The sequence below is a fragment of the Nuphar pumila genome, chromosome 15 (assembly GCF_984573655.1).
Source record: "Nuphar pumila chromosome 15, dmNupPumi1.hap1.1, whole genome shotgun sequence".
In the NCBI taxonomy this organism is placed as follows: domain Eukaryota; kingdom Viridiplantae; phylum Streptophyta; class Magnoliopsida; order Nymphaeales; family Nymphaeaceae; genus Nuphar; species Nuphar pumila.
Window position 1 is genome coordinate 25,196,052 of NC_143263.1, and position 12,867 is coordinate 25,208,918.

General features: G+C 35.1%; 1 protein-coding gene across 1 annotated transcript in view; it reads left to right on the forward strand.

Moving 5' to 3' along the window:
* The window catches only part of LOC149814861 (S-adenosyl-L-methionine-dependent methyltransferases superfamily protein), a 31,382-nt gene that overhangs the window by 18,108 nt on the left and 407 nt on the right, over positions 1 to 12,867 (forward strand). Inside the window, exons 4-9 of the mRNA XM_089989808.1 lie at positions 2,032 to 2,129; positions 2,375 to 2,444; positions 7,270 to 7,318; positions 8,120 to 8,208; positions 8,285 to 8,332; positions 12,458 to 12,517. Coding sequence (XP_089845934.1) covers positions 2,032 to 2,129; positions 2,375 to 2,444; positions 7,270 to 7,318; positions 8,120 to 8,208; positions 8,285 to 8,332; positions 12,458 to 12,517 — 414 coding nt within the window. The remainder of the gene's footprint in view (positions 1 to 2,031; positions 2,130 to 2,374; positions 2,445 to 7,269; positions 7,319 to 8,119; positions 8,209 to 8,284; positions 8,333 to 12,457; positions 12,518 to 12,867) is intronic.

Consider the following 12,867-nt stretch of genomic DNA (forward strand, 5'->3'; position numbering starts at 1 on the left):
TCATCCTATTCAACCTTTTTTTTGCTTCTAACCCTCAAAACTGAACCCTAAGACCCTTCTTTTACCCTAAAACTCCTCATTTCCATCCTAAACACTCATATTTTGGCTTCTAACCCTAAAAATTGAGTCATAGTGGTGTGATTTACACTAAATCCACCCATTTATATCCTACACACATTTTTTTAACTTTCAACCCTCAAAATCAAGCCCTAGGTATTTGATTTGTGTGACATTGAAGTTAGAAGAGGGTTTCAAGCATCAAACCAAGGGTAAGCTCATTTATTTTGATATTTTAATTTATTATTATTTTTTTTTGCATTTAGACCTTTTTTAGTCCTAAATCTGTTGTTGATATTAGTTTTTCTTTTCATCTTAAACCACCTATTTTTGTATTCTTAAATATCAAATTCGTGCCCTAAAGGTCGATGGACGGTGGAGGTTGTGTCTGAAATGATCCAATATGAAAATATTGTAAACTGGTGAATGTTTTTAAAAGGGATAGTAAAGTGTAACTTTTGTGGTTTTATAATGCATGGTGGATTGTATAGACTTAAATGCCACATTGTAGGGCATCGCCACTCCATTGTACGGTTATGTATTCATCGTATTTCTTTTGATATTTGTGTCGATCTTCTTACGAGTCTCATAGAAGATGATAAACAAAAGACAGAAGTATATGCAACATTCATTGAAGCAAAATACTAAAAGTTGTTCTTGATTCAGAAGATGAAGATGAACCATCGACATCTCAAGCTAGAGAACCCTTATGCTGCAACAAACGAAGAAAATCATTATGCTGATATATATATATATATATATATATATATTTCATTGGATCTTTAGTTTGTAACCTTGTATACCTTTCTTTGTCTTATCTGTTATGTAAAGTTGTAAACCTTTTGACTTTGGTATGTAATGATATTTTATTTTAAGTTTTAATTATTTGCATTTGTAATAAATTGATAATTAAATTTAGCAATGGCTAGACATGATGACTCAATGTGATGGTTTTGTGAGATTGCCAAAGATTTTGCACAGAGTAATGTATTGAGATACATATTTTGTCGTGCATTGATTAATAGAGGTGCACATCACATGAAACAACACATTTTTCGAGAACCTGGTGCTCCAGATGATGCACATGCTATAATATGTGCCAATCTTTATGAGATATATAGAAGGCAAGAAGCAAGATTACAAGTATTGGCACAAGCTTAGGGACTTCTTGCACTGGCACAATACAATGCAAAATCTGATTCAAATGAAGAGCAACAGGAAGCACAAGTCCCACAAGCGCCAGCTGCCTCACAACAAGATATCATTTATGGTTATAAAAAGAGAATGTTTGATAATGAAGATGATTGATGAGTCTTATTGTAGTGAATTATGCATTGTAGTAAAACTTTTGAGTCTTCACTTTTTTAGTCATCTAGTCAACTATGTAGTTGTAGTGAACATCTATGTTTTTGACTTGATAAGTTTTTATGTAGTGAGCTTTTGAGCATTTTGACTTTTATAGTCATATAGCAAATTATGTTTTCATGTTCTATCAAGTATCAAGTATCACTGTCATCAATGTTGCTGACTTTATCTAATGAATTACTGAACTTTATTTCATGTGAATGACATGTCAATAGTCTACTATGCTTATTTTTATATAATTACTGGTTTTTAATTATTGTACTCATTTTTGTTATTTATTTTTTCTCATGTTCTACATTTTGCTTTTTCATTTTTAAATTTTTAGATTTTTTCCTGAGTTTTTGTGATTTAAAAAATGGCATAATTTAGCCCTTTTTCTTGCTTTTTCCCCCCATATCTTACAATACCATACGATACTCCTATATCTCAGGCTCATACGATACGAGTTCTGATACACTAATTACAACATTGGTGAAAAGAGCTCGCTATATTTTTAAATGGGGATGGATCATCTATACTTAAAACTGTTAAAGAGTTAAAGTTGTTTGGATCATGGTTAGGCAATGAATACTCAGTATACTTACCTAGTTGTTTGTGGAATCTTTCCAGGCTGAAAATACTTTTGGAGATATTACTGGCAAGGTGGTAGCAGATTTTGGCTGTGGTTGTGGTACATTAGGCATAGGAAGCGCTTTATTGGATGCAGAGTGAGTGCTGTCTGGCCTTGTCTTACTTTCTTGGTCTTCAAAGCTGCTAACTGCAAAGAAATTTTCTTTATTATGATTGTTTATTTTCCACTGCAATTGATTGCTACACTGGTTTTGGTAATTTGAAACTTCAGTTATGTAGTTTTAATGTGGACAGAATTTTGGCCACTGTCACAACTTAATGCTGGCTTCTCCATCTGAATTTTCTTCAGTCATGTATGACCATTTCCATTTTGTTGAAACAGATATGTCATTGGTATTGATGTTGATTCTTTGTCGCTTGAAACTGCTTTGTCGAATGCTGAGGATCTTGAGGTATACTAACTTTATGGTCCTTGATATTAGGTTTGTCTTGAAGTTTTTGACATGTTTACACCAAATTGTCAAAAGTTTTAAGTGCTTTCTAAGTGCTTTCCATGGTTCTGTCCAAAATGATATTAGGTTATTAATTTAGAACGCATACATTGCCAGCTGGAACTTGGATTTCTTGATATCTGATTTGAAATAGTAGATTGTGGCCAAGCAGTGGCTGGAGAATTCTAAACATTGTCCCACTTACATATGCCGAGCAAGTTTTTTGGGATATACAGAAGGAACAAAGTCATTAACAAAACGATGGTAGTTTTGAATTGTGTTTTTTTTTTCTCTTCTTCTTGAAAGCTATTATTAATTTATTTTAACAATGAAAACTGCTGCTTATAATGGTACTGAAGCGCTTCTATACTTTGACTTATTATCTTAATATTTTCAATTTTCTTATGCAGTTTAGATTTTTTCTATCACACGCTTTATTCTATAAAAGTTATTTCAAAACATTTTTTTGTAATATGTTATTTTTTGCAAAAGTGATCTGGTTGTTGTAATATATGGATTAATAAAGATAAGATGCTTTTTTCTTTCTCTATTTAGCTGCTTGATGAGGGTAATTATTTTATTTTGTTGCATGATCTTAGAGCACCATCTTGAGATGTCATGTATTTCCAGTGTATTTCTTAATATTTCGCGTCTTCGTTAATTTGTGTCTGCTGACTCTTCTTAATCTTGTGGCCTCTCTTGCAATCATCTTAATCACTTGTATTTTCAGCAAATTTGTGGTGCTTGCGTTGTTTTCCTGTACTTTTACCTATTTCATCCCAAAATATGAAATTCAATATTTATTGTGGCCATTTTTCTTCTAGATTTTCATTATTACTCTTAAATTTGCTTATTTTCAATGCATGAGTTTTTTTATTTGAAATTAATTCATTATTTTGCATTTGTCCATGGTAATGGAAGTATTTGAAGCAGATTGGTGTGACCCTTGCTTGGTCCCCAGTGGTGGACCACAAACTATTTCATGACCCTTACATTGTTTTCTCTTTATTGATTAATCATCTCATTCTTGTGTCTATGATTAAGAAAAGAAACAATAAATCTTGTATGCATTTTCTAAATGCAAAACTAAGATAAATAAGAACTATCATGTAAGAGCCACTGACATCCTTCCACCTAACCACTCGACAAAGAAAGGGAAAAAAGAAGTTAACATGCTAGGGCTTCCAATGCACTCTGTGATATGGAGAGTCTATTCCAGTACTTTTCAATTAGTGCTACCAACAACAACAACAACAACAAACAACAACTACTATGCCTTCATCCCAAAACAATTGGGGTCGGCGATATGAACCAACAAAGAAAATCATTCTGGGTCTTCCACATGAATCCTTCTCCTCCAATCATTTCTATCCAATGCCATGTCCTCGGTGAGGTTCAAAGCATTCATATCCTTTCCTATCATCTCCATCCAAGTCTTCCTAGGCCTACCCCGACCTCTTTTAACTAATATATTTTCCCATTTCTCCATCCTTCTAACTGGAGCATCATTAGGCCTTCGCCGAATATGTCCAAACCACCGTAAATGATTCTCTCTCATCTTATTTTCAATGGGTGCAACGCCTACCTTCTTACGTATCTCCTCGTTCCGAATCTTATCTTTTATTGTATTTCCACACATTCATCTAAGCATACTCATCTCAGCTACACTCATTTTTTGAATATGATGTCTCTTGACAGCCCAACATTCCGTACCATATAGTAAAGCGGGCCTAATAGTCGTCCTATAAAACTTTCCCTTCAACCGCAATGGCATTTTACGATCGCACAACACTCCAGTTGCACTTTTCCATTTTATCCACCCAACCTTTATCCTATGATTTACATCTCCATCAATTTCTCCATCCTTCTGAATGATAGATCCCAAATATTTGAAATAGTCATCCACCAGTATTTCTTGCTCACCAAGCTTCACTACACTCCCATCACTACTTCGTTGCTTACTAAACCGACATTCCATATATTCTGTCTTACTCTTACTCAACTTAAAACCTCTTGCTTCCAAAGTCTGTCTCCATAATTCTAACTTAGCATTAACCCCAACTCTAGACTCATCAATCAAAACAATATCATCAGCAAACAACATACACCACGACACATTTTTTTGAATTGATCTCGTAAGCTCATCCATCACTATAGCAAATAGGAAAGGGCTTAAAGCAGATCCTTGATGTAACCCAACCGTTATAGGAAAATTGGTTGTCACCCCTCCACAAGTGCGGACATTGGTTACTACTCCTTCATACATATCCTTAATTATACTAATGTACTTGAGAGAAACACCTTTCTTCATCATTGTCCACCAGTGAACGTCCCTAGGGACTCTATCGTATGCCTTCTCCAAATCAATAAAAACCATATGCAAATCTTTGTTCCTCTCTCTATTTCTCTCAATAAGTTGTCTAAGAAGATGTATAGCTTCCATAGTTGATCTTCCAGGCATAAAACCAAATTGATTCTCCGATATCATGACAACCTAGACTCAATCACCCTCTCCCAAAGTTTCATAGTATGACTCATGAGTTTTATACCACGATAGTTTGTGCAATCTTGTATATCACCCTTATTCTTATATAGAGGCACCAAAGTACTCTTCCTCCACTCATTAGGCATCTTATTTGTCCGCCAAATCTTGTTAAAAATATTTGTCAACCATTCTAAACCTTTCTCTCCCAAGCATTTCCAAGCCTCGATAGGTATACCATCTGGGCCAACTGCCCGTCTTGATTTTATTTTCTTCAAAGCCTCTGCAATTTCTTTCTTTTGAATCTTGCGCATGAAGTCACGATTCATTTCATGAAAAGGAATGGACAAGTCTCCAAGATCTTGAGCATGACTTTCATTAAATAGCTTATCAAAATAATCTTTCCATCTCTCCTTAATCTCCTCATCTTTGACTAAAACCCTTTGTGTTTCATCTTTGATACATCTAATCATACCCAGATCCCTCGATTTCCTATCTCTCATCTTTGCAAGCCTCTTTGGTATCCAACTTGTCATAAACCTCCTTATATACCTTATCTCTCACGTTTCGAAGTACTTTTTTAGCTTCCTTCTTTGCTATCATATACTTCTCCAAATTCTCATTATCACGACTCTTACTTAGATTTCTATAACACTCTCTTTTAACCTTAATAGCTAATTTGACATCCTCGTTCCACCATGATGTATCCTTACCTAGCGGTGCACTGCCTTTAGACTCACCAATACTTCCTTAGCCACCTTTCTCATGCCACCCGCTATCTTATTCTACATTGAGTCTGAATCCTCCTCGAGACACCAATCAACTTCCTTAACTACCTGCTCTATAAACATTCTTTGTTTAGCTCCTTTCAGTGCCCACCACTTAATTCTAGGATCTATCCTATGTCTATCCCTTTTGCGGCATTGTCTAATTCTAAGGTCTAAAATTAAGACTCTATGTTGTGTAGCTACACTTTCTCCCGGTATAACCTTACAATCGATGCAACAACCCCTATCTCTCTTTCTAAGTAGGAAAAAATCTATCTGACTCGTATTAACCCCACTTTTAAATGTTACTAGGTGAGACTCCCTCTTCCTAAACCAAGTGTTTGCTGAGATCATATCATAGGACAAACCAAAATCTAAAATCCTTTCTCCACTTTCGTTTCTTTCTCCTATACCATAGCCTCCATGGATACTCTCAAATTCATCCTTACTAATGCCTACATGTCCATTAAGGTCACCGCCGATGAAAAGCTTTTCACCATAAGATATCCCTTGTACTACTCCATCTAAATCTTCCCAAAATTGATGCTTAATGGAATCATCTAAACCTACTTGGGGTGCATAAACACTAATAATATTAATAATATCCGTACCTAATACTAATTTAATAAGTAAAATCCTATCACCCTTCCTACGAATCTCAACTACCTTATCTATAAACTCACGACTCATAACAATCCCTACTCCATTCCTATTTCTATTTATTCCTGTATACCAAATCTTATATCCCTGAGGTTCTATCACTTTTGCCTTCTCACCTACCCATTTGGTCTCTTGTAGACATAAAATATCAATCTTTCTCCTACACATAACATCTACTAACTCTATCAACTTACCAGTTAAAGACCCTATGTTCCAAGTGGCTAACCTAGTGCTACCAATGGACTATTATTTCTTTGTTAATGTGTGCATGACACAGTTCATAAAAACATCAATTTCTTCTATAATTTGAACTTTTTAATTTGTATTTTGATGTTTATTTACTTCAAAAAAATTCTTTGTGCACATATGACACATTTTTTGAATGATCATAAGGACAGTTGGACATTGATCTTGTTCCCAATGGTTTCCAATATGTGGTGGACCACAAACTGTTTCATAACCCTTACATTGTTTTCTCTTTATTGATTAATCATCTCATTCTTGTGTATATGATTAAGAAAAGAAATAATAAATCTTGTATGCATTTTCTAAATGCAAAACTAAGATAAATAAGAACTATCATGTAAGAGCCACGACATCCTTCCACCCAACCACTCGACAAAGAAAGGGAAAAAAGGAGAAGTTAACATGCTAGGGCTTCCAATGCACTCTCTGATATGGAAAGTTTATTCCAGTACTTTTCAATTAGTGCTACCAATGGACTATTATTTCTTTGTTAATGTGTGCAGGACACGGTTCATAAAAACATCAATTTCTTCTATAATTTGAACTTTTTAATTTGTATTTTGATGTTTATTTACTTCAAAAAAATTCTTTGTGCACATATGACACATTTTTTGAATGATCATAAGGACAGTTGGACATGGATCTTGTTCAATGCGACATCCATCATCTAGAATGGAGAGGTACTGTTCTATTTCTGTTACTTATTATGGTTTTGATTTCTGATAACAGGATCATGCTTATATGAAATTGATTCATATATGGCCTATATCATTGACTGTTTTAAAGCCTATGATATAGTTTCTTTGTACTGTTAAAACTTTGCTGATTTAGGTTTACTTATCCTAGCTCAATGCTGTTTTACATAATCACCAATCACCACTAAGGTTTTTAGCTTTTCTGAAAATTGCAGGCATATTTAGAGGTTATGCTTTAAAATATGAAAAATTTCCTTCAAAGCATGATTAGTGCTTGACTACTTACTGCAGAGTTACCAAAATATCCGTTAGTGATTATTAGAGTAATACCTTAAGAAAATAGTTTGAAAATTGTTATTGGCAAAAAGATTTGGTGATCTTATTAGTATATGTGAAAGAATGTGGACATGGATGGTTCTCATATGGACATACAAACTTGTGCTCACACGTGCATGTGCAGATTTTAGTGCATCAACATTCACCTCTTCATGTAATGTCTTTCTTGAATTCCTATTTTTGTTTCTCTTTCTACAGTTTCTTTTCATGTGTGCATGATTGGATGTGTTATCCATGTAGATAAGCCTTATTGGTGCTATAAGGCTGGCACTTCTTGGCTCATCTTTTGGGGAATATTTTCATGGTAGGGCCTATAGTTTTCTAGTAATTTTAATACTGCGATGCAAAGTTTGATTTGATCCTTGTTGAGAGCAACTTAGATGCATTAGCTTGCTAGATTGGTTGCCTCTTTTGCTTGTGTTCTACTAGTTTTTGTAATTTCTCTTTCAGGTCCAGTAGTTGATACCGTTGTTATGAATCCACCATTTGGGACCCGGAAAAAGGGGTCTGACATGGATTTTCTATTGAAGGCTTTGAAGGTGAGAACCAACTCTTTTTGCTTTGTTCTTCTCCTCTTAGTAAACCTTATGCTTTCCTCTCAACTTATCTTTGCAGATTGCTGCTCGTGCAGTCTATTCACTACATAAGACTTCTACAAGAGATGTAAGCAATGAGTTATTTTTTTTCAACCAAACAATTATGAAAATAAATTTATGAGAATGCCCCTCTCAAGAATGCTATTTTACGTTGAGATTCTTTCTGGTTAGCAGCAATTGTAGATAAAGCTTTTATCATATCCATGATTACAAATAACAAATTTATGTGACATCATTGCCAATTTTATATGATTGAAGGCATTCATAGTAATATAAGTGTGTTCTGTTAGATACAACATCCTTAATGAAACTCATCGTGGTTAGTTTGTTGGTTATCTGGTCATGCACATGCTTTAAGTGTATCTGTTCCATATTGTATTACAAACATTCATTTATGCTGTCATAGTGCTGTGCATATGATAATCAACTCAATGTTGGCCATAATCCAATCAGAATTTGATGGGCTGCATTGCAATATTACTCTTCATCCACCATGACTATGGTACATGACTTAGGGGCTGCATACCAGGTTACTGGCAGTGCAAGTATGATCTCTCATGCATTGTCATATTATGGTTTAAGTAAAATCGTCACTAGGAATGGAAAGGCACGCAATCACACATGTAGGAACTGCTCTTATTCCAACAATGTCTAGTCAGCTCAAATTGTCCAATACTCTTGGTTTCCGATATTCAAAAGAACTTGATTTCTGTGCCCAAACTTACCCAGCAAATGAATTTTTGTCATTTTTTTCTTTTTATTTTTGTAAAGGACTTTTATACAGATCAGAAGTTTGCTAAAGAAAAAGGTACAGGGTCTTTATCTCATGAGTGAAGCTCTACCTTGTCTTCTTCGAAGTTATTGCTCATGTCAAATGTTGAGAAATCCAATAAAGAAGCTAGACCGTGACATTGATGTTTAAGTCATTGCAATTCTAATTTTTGGAGTCTTTATGTAATTAAAGTCTTGTTCAATTAAAAGACGACCAATTATTTTCTTTCCTTTGCTCAAGTTCTAGACTTTGCAAAAGTCATGAATTGTCTTTTAAGCATTCTAATAAAACAACTTCGTTTCCATTCAAAATTTTCCATTTTGATGTGTGGAGTCTTGCGCCAGTTATGTTTGTGTTTAATCAAGGTTTTATGTCACTTTTATTGGTTATCATACTCATTTCACTTGGATTTATTTCTTAAAATCCAAGGATCAAGTCTTGCCTACATTTTAGAGGCTCAAATTCTCTGTCAAAATGCAATTTTCGTGTAATATCTTTATTCTACATAGTGATGGTGGGAGATAATGTCACTGGTGCTTTTACTAAATTCTTACATGATTATGGCATTTTATGAGAAGCCTTGTCCTATGACATCTAAGCAAAATGGTGTTGTAGAGTGAAAGTAGAGACACATCACAGAGATGACCCTCACTTTGATGGTGCAACTATGGGGCTAAATCTTTAGATTGAGGCCTTTCAACCTACTGTACATCTTATTAATCACATGCCCTTGTCTAGATTGCAGGGAGACTCTCCTCATCTTTTACTTTATGGTAAAAATTCAGAATATCATCATTAATGTGGTTTTGGCTGCAAGTATCTGCTTCATGTAGATTCTTGTAAAAAAACAAGTTTGCACCTAAGATAAAGGAGTGTTATGATGATGAATATAAAGAATATCTCTGTTATGGTTTGAATGCAAGATGTGTTTCATATCAAGCATGTAGTTTTCTTTGAAGATGTGTGTAGACATGAGACTAGTGATGACAATGGCTTCACTAAAACCACAAAAAAAATCTTTCTGGCCATAACCTACAAAATTATAGGCCACTGAACATGAAAACACTCAAGATGTTCCTCAACACAATTATATTCAGCAATTGGAACAACCTCAGACTTGTTCTGTTGCAGTCGCAGTCCCAGACACAAATTCCAATGCAGCTGCAGGTCCAATATGTGCCATCTAATTTTTTCTAGCATGTTTATCACAAAAGAAATGAACAAATATACAACCACTTCCACATCTAATATGAGGCCAGGTATGACATCCACCATAGCAATACTGGAGTCTAATGATGGATCGATGTATCAAGAAGGAAGTGCAGCCCAACATGATCAATGTGCATCATGTGTTGCGCAGCAAGAGCCAAGAGGTGTTTCATAGATCAAATAGAATTCAACGTCCACCTGAAAAGTACAATATTTATCCAGCATTTTCTCTTGACTATCTGGTTTTTCTGTAGCTTTAGATCCAATGCATGAACTTAAGAATCGTTGTGAAGCATATATGAACCTTAAATGGATAGAGGCAATTAATGAAGAAATTAGTGCTTTACATGAGAGTGAGACATGAGAGGTTGTTGAAGGACCTATGTATAAGAATGCTTTTGGGTGTCGAGTTAAGTATATGGAGTAAAATACAAGGCTAATGGAAGTGTGGAGTGATATACAAAACTTAATGCACTACCTTTTTGCTAGACTTTTAACTGTGGTTCACATGATCACTATTGTGTGATGCTTTTGGCTGCTACTTTCTGATAGGAATTAGTTTAGTTATGTGTCAAGAATGAATTTCTTTATGGTGGTTTGCATGAAAAAGTGTGCATGGACCATCCTCTAGGGTATTCAGAAGGGAATGCTGAGGCTACTGTTCTGCAATTAAGAAAGGCTTTAGATGACCTAAACCAAGCTTCTAGGACTTGGTTGAGACTTTCAACAACATAATCAAGTGTCTTAGTTTTATGAGAAGTCAATGCAATCTTTGTTCATTCACCATGATGGATGTGTCATAAATATTGTACTAGTGTATGTGAATGATATAGTCATACAGGATATGTTGTTTGCAGAATTGAGCAGCTGAAAGGGATTCTTAATAAGAGATCTCATGTGAAGGATTTGATTCCACTCAAATGCTTTCTTGATCTGCAGGTGGATACGTACAGAAGTGACTTCATTTTGACTCAACAAAAGTTTGCCTTGGATTTACTAAATTGTAGTGGTGGTTAATTGTAAGCCAGCAAAGACACCCATTGCATTTAGTACTCATCTCATGCATGACAAAGAGAATGACTTACCTCTTCAGATCTCTCAATTTCATGCACTCACCAAGGTCAGTCATAGGTTCTGTCAAAAGGATATCATGTTATGTTGATGGCACTATTACAGTTGGGTAAGTTTATAAGAAGCCTGTAATTGGGCCTTTGAACGTGGCATTAACTGTTGAGCTTATTCTAATGCTGATTGGGGAGAAAGTCTAGCTGATAGGTCTGTTATTGGATGTGGTGTTTATCTGGGATCACACAGTTTTTTGGTTCAGTAAAAAGCAACAAACAGTTGCAAGATGAAATATCGAGGTTGAATACCATTTGAATGGCTGCAATGACTCAAAAGTACTGTGAGTTCTGTAATTGGGCCTTTGAACGTGACATTAACTGTTGAGCTTGTTCTAATGCTGATTGGGCAGAAAATCTAGCTGATAGGTCTGTTATTGGATGTGGTGTTTATCTGGGATCACACAGTTTTTTGGTTCAGTAAAAAGCAACAGTTACAAGATGAAATATCGAGGTTGAATACCATTCAAACGGCTGCAATGACTCAAAAGTACTATGAGTTCGCTGTTTTTTTGACATCACTACATCAGACATTTGGGATATCTCTTATCTATTGCAATAATTGGAGTGTGATAGTCATCTTAATCAATCCAGTTCAAGAGGGAGGACCAAATTGCAGATTTGTTTACCAAACTGTTTCAATTGTAAGGCAATGGCTCTTGAAGAGAACTGTCCATGGTTCTTACCCCTGTACGGTTTGAATGGGAAGAATAGACTATGTAGCTATGTAATTTTTATACTGTTTGTACATGATGACTCGGAGATATTTTAATCCATTGAGTTATAATGGGTTATGTGGGGTTCTATTTGTAATATCAAGGGCATACTTATAAATCAGTTTTTATCACTAATAATTATATTCGACTCCATCCTTAAGAGACTAGCTGGACGTCCCTTCATCACTGACTCTCCTTTCTTGTGTTCTCTCCTCTTGTAGGGCATGACTCCCAAGGTTAGGGCTGACTTCCAAGATTTTCACAAATTTTTGATGCATTTTACTTGTTGACTTTGTGCATTTGTCTATATCTTGTGCAGTAATTGTCTTTCCATCCTTTATAATTTTGTATGCATCTCTTTTCCTTGACTGCAGCATATCAAAAGGGCAGCCTTGAGGGATTTTAATGCTACAAATGCTGAGGTGTTATGTGAGGTAAGTAAAAGGTTTGTGTATTATAATATGGAGGTATGGCATTCTGGATTTAACTTTAGCTTAATGCTTATCTCTTCAAGCTTGGCGACAATGGATGGAAAAAAATTATCCTTGTACTGGATATGAGGCTTAGTTTTCATTCTCGGCATGTTACTTCAGAAAACTTTCACATATGCAGTATCTATTGTTTGCATCCATGCTGTTCTTTGCGATTCCCTTTCCTTCTGATTAAAACAATGATGAATGATGAGATCCATAGTCAGAGCTGAGAGAGAATGTGCTGTTTGGTAATCTTGGTTTGTTTTAAATTTAAAATTTAAGCTTGCATATAGAGCTGTAAAATTGGTTTT